The following is a 2,839-nucleotide window of genomic DNA, read 5'->3' as shown; positions in this document are numbered from 1 at the left end:
CTGCCCGGGGACCCTCCCGTGGCCTCGGGCTCGTTTTCCCCCTCCCTCAGCCCTTTCCCGCTGCCTCCCGGCGTTACCCTGTGGCGCTCGGACTTCTTCATCCCCCGGCTGGATCGTCACGTCTCGGTGCACGGAAGGGCTCAGTCGCTCTCTTTCTGCCACGGCAGCGTGGAGGTGCGGGGCTGTGCCCGTCGTGTGCGGGGAGAGGGGCAGGGAAGGGTCGGGCTGAGGGCACAGCGGTGCCGGCGGAGCGCTCCTGTGAGCGAGGAGCTCGCGCGGATCGACTGCAACCAGGGATGCCGGCAAAGTCAAAGCAGCTCGGAATGACACGCACAAAGCGCTCCGCCTTTCAGGAAGCATGCCAGTTCCTGCCCCAGGCGCAACCCCAAGCGGGGGGTGCATGGAGCCGGGAGCGCCGGCAGCCAACGGCTGTCTGTAGAAAAGCATCGCTTTGGGTGTGCCCCATGTCCGGGCATCCCAACCCCCCACCTTTGCTGCAGGGGAACGTTCTTTGCCTCTCACTTGCCCAACTTTCTCCCTGTCAGTGCTCCAGCATCTGTCGTGCTCACCCCGCCCACACTTCTCCCAGTTGTGCCCCAACGCCTTGGTCAGTTTCCAAAGGAAATGCCATTGTTTTTCAACAGAAGCGAGTGACTGGAACAGCAGCAGGGAGCACTGCCAGTGCCGCGGTGGCAACATCCCCTGGCCCTTCACCGTCACATCTAACACCCTCCCCCGTCGAACCTGGATTAAAGCCCTGGCAATCAATGCAGACAGCTTGCTCCCCACAACACGTGTGCCCCACTTGCTCTGTTACAGTCCCTCAGAACCCACACACCTGAATGGGAACAGGATCAGCTCAGCCCTGTGCCACATAGAGAAGCCCTGGGTCTGCAGCAGAGCCCACAGCTACGTCCTCTGGAGGGAGGAGACAGATCCACAGTGACAGATCCCATCCGCAGCGAGCTCATGCCAGTGCTCCTGGGCACTGCAAAGCCATCAGTGAAAACCTCAATCTGCCTCTTTCCAGCACTCCTGCACTTGTCTCTGCATGGAACCATGCAGCAATTCCTGAATCTCTCTCAGAAAAACTGAGTTGTGGAATGCCAGAACGGCTCTGTATCACGCACTGGCCACGCAGGTGCAGCATGCAATGGAACCAACCCTGCAGAGCCCGGGGAGAATCCAAGCACGAGAGAGGCTGCAGTGGGAGAGAGGCCGAGTGCCCCTTGAAGCAGGGGCTGCCCTGCTGGCACTGCCCAGCGCATCCACCGCCGCCGGGCTCCTGCTCGCTCCTTCCTGGTGCTTTCCTGTCTCTCCAGGGTCACTAAGTAAGAGTGCACTTGCTGAGGGAGTTTCTGCTTCCCCCTTATGGNTGCAGTCGATCCACGTGAGGTCCTCGCTAGGATGGCCAAGGGAGATGGGACTAAAAACCAAACAGCCGCAGCGACCTGAGGAGGAAAGTTAATTTACTAAATATAATATCAGAATGCAAGCTAACACACTCTGATACAATATAACTGGAATTTAATCTAATAAATGAGAGACTGTCCAAAAACAGAGGCCTTACTCTAAAGCTGAAGGCGAGAGTGCGAGGGAGCACGCACTGGAGGAGAACAGAAAGTAAAAGGGAAAATGTCTTGTGATGTGCGCACAGTTTTACGCCTCCCTCTGAACATAGAACCACGACATGGAATTATTATATCCCACTTCTGACACCACTAGAGGGCATTAGAGTGCACTGTGCACCAGTGTCCACCAGTGCCTCATATTGCTGTGGTTCTGATGTGCCAGGCCATCCTGACATTGCTAATGCCTTCTTTTCCATTCCTTTGGCCACAGAATGCAGATCACAGTTTGCTTTCACCTGGAGGGGCGTTCAGTACACCTGGAACCGTTTGCCCCAGGGGTGGAAACACAGCCCAACCATTTGCCATGAGTTGATCCAAACTGCACTGGAACAGGGCGGTGACTCAGATACGAACCGAGGTTGCTGCGAGCTGGTTTTGCTATTAAGCGAACCAAAGTGAAAGGGCCTGGTACGCGGCGTGCAGAGGGTGTGGGAACGGAACGTTGTTTCTGTATTAGATATCGAAGAAGGGGAATTAATCTAAAGAAGTAGAGCACAATGTCTTTTGTCACGTGCAGTGTTCCCGTTCTGTCCTGGCTTGGAGCAGCAGCAGTGAAAGAGAAGGATACGTTCTCTATGGCTTAATTTAATGTTTAGCACTGGTACTGCTGAGGGGAGAAGGGAAGGTGAGTGGAAAAAGAGAAGACATCAATGGATGGTGTAGGCTGTGAAGAACAGGAAGGGCGGGGCAGGTGTCAATGGGTTCTGAGTCATGTTTCATTAATCCACATTTGTGTCCGTTGGTTTGCTTAGCCACAGGGATTAGCAGATCAGTTTCAGAACCAGTCTATGAGTTTAGCAAAAGGAATCCATGAGGGATAGTTCTAGAACTTTCCATTTCAACTTTAGTGGGTGACCAGCTTTGCTTTCCTCACTGATTTTACACTGTGGACAGAATAGAACACTTCCATCTTCTGCCTCAATGATTTTGCCTCACGAGCAGCACTGGAGTGCCAATAGAACACGTTTATCTGTGGCCTCAATACGGGCAATACTGTTGTTAGAAAGGGGCTCGCTGTGCCCTAATGAGCAATGAGAATTGTAGGAATGGAATGCTGTTTCTGCATTAGATATTGAAAAAGGGGAACTGATCTAAAGATGTAGACCCTCAGCAAAAGATGCTCCTAACAGGGAGCATCCTGATGCCGACCTGTTGCATCCCAGCCTACCCACACAGTGAGACAATCCGGCCTTGTGTGCAGGCCCTGG

At 54.0% G+C, this 2,839-nt stretch overlaps 1 protein-coding gene across 2 annotated transcripts in view; it reads right to left on the bottom strand.

Annotated features, from left to right (window-relative positions):
- Nucleotides 1–375, bottom strand: part of LOC110391571 (C-type lectin domain family 2 member D-like) — a 13,935-nt gene extending 13,560 nt beyond the window's left edge. For both annotated transcript variants that reach the window (XM_021383511.1, XM_021383510.1), the window contains exon 1: nt 78–375. In XM_021383511.1, the coding sequence (XP_021239186.1) occupies nt 78–360 (283 nt within the window). In that variant the 5' untranslated portion in view covers nt 361–375. The remainder of the gene's footprint in view (nt 1–77) is intronic.
- Nucleotides 376–2,839: the final 2,464 nt, after the last annotated feature.

The sequence above is a fragment of the Numida meleagris genome, unplaced genomic scaffold (assembly GCF_002078875.1).
Source record: "Numida meleagris isolate 19003 breed g44 Domestic line unplaced genomic scaffold, NumMel1.0 unplaced_Scaffold406, whole genome shotgun sequence".
NCBI classification, from domain to species: domain Eukaryota; kingdom Metazoa; phylum Chordata; class Aves; order Galliformes; family Numididae; genus Numida; species Numida meleagris.
The sequence above is the reverse complement of the archived record's forward strand: the minus strand, read 5'-3'. Positions and strand labels throughout refer to the sequence as shown.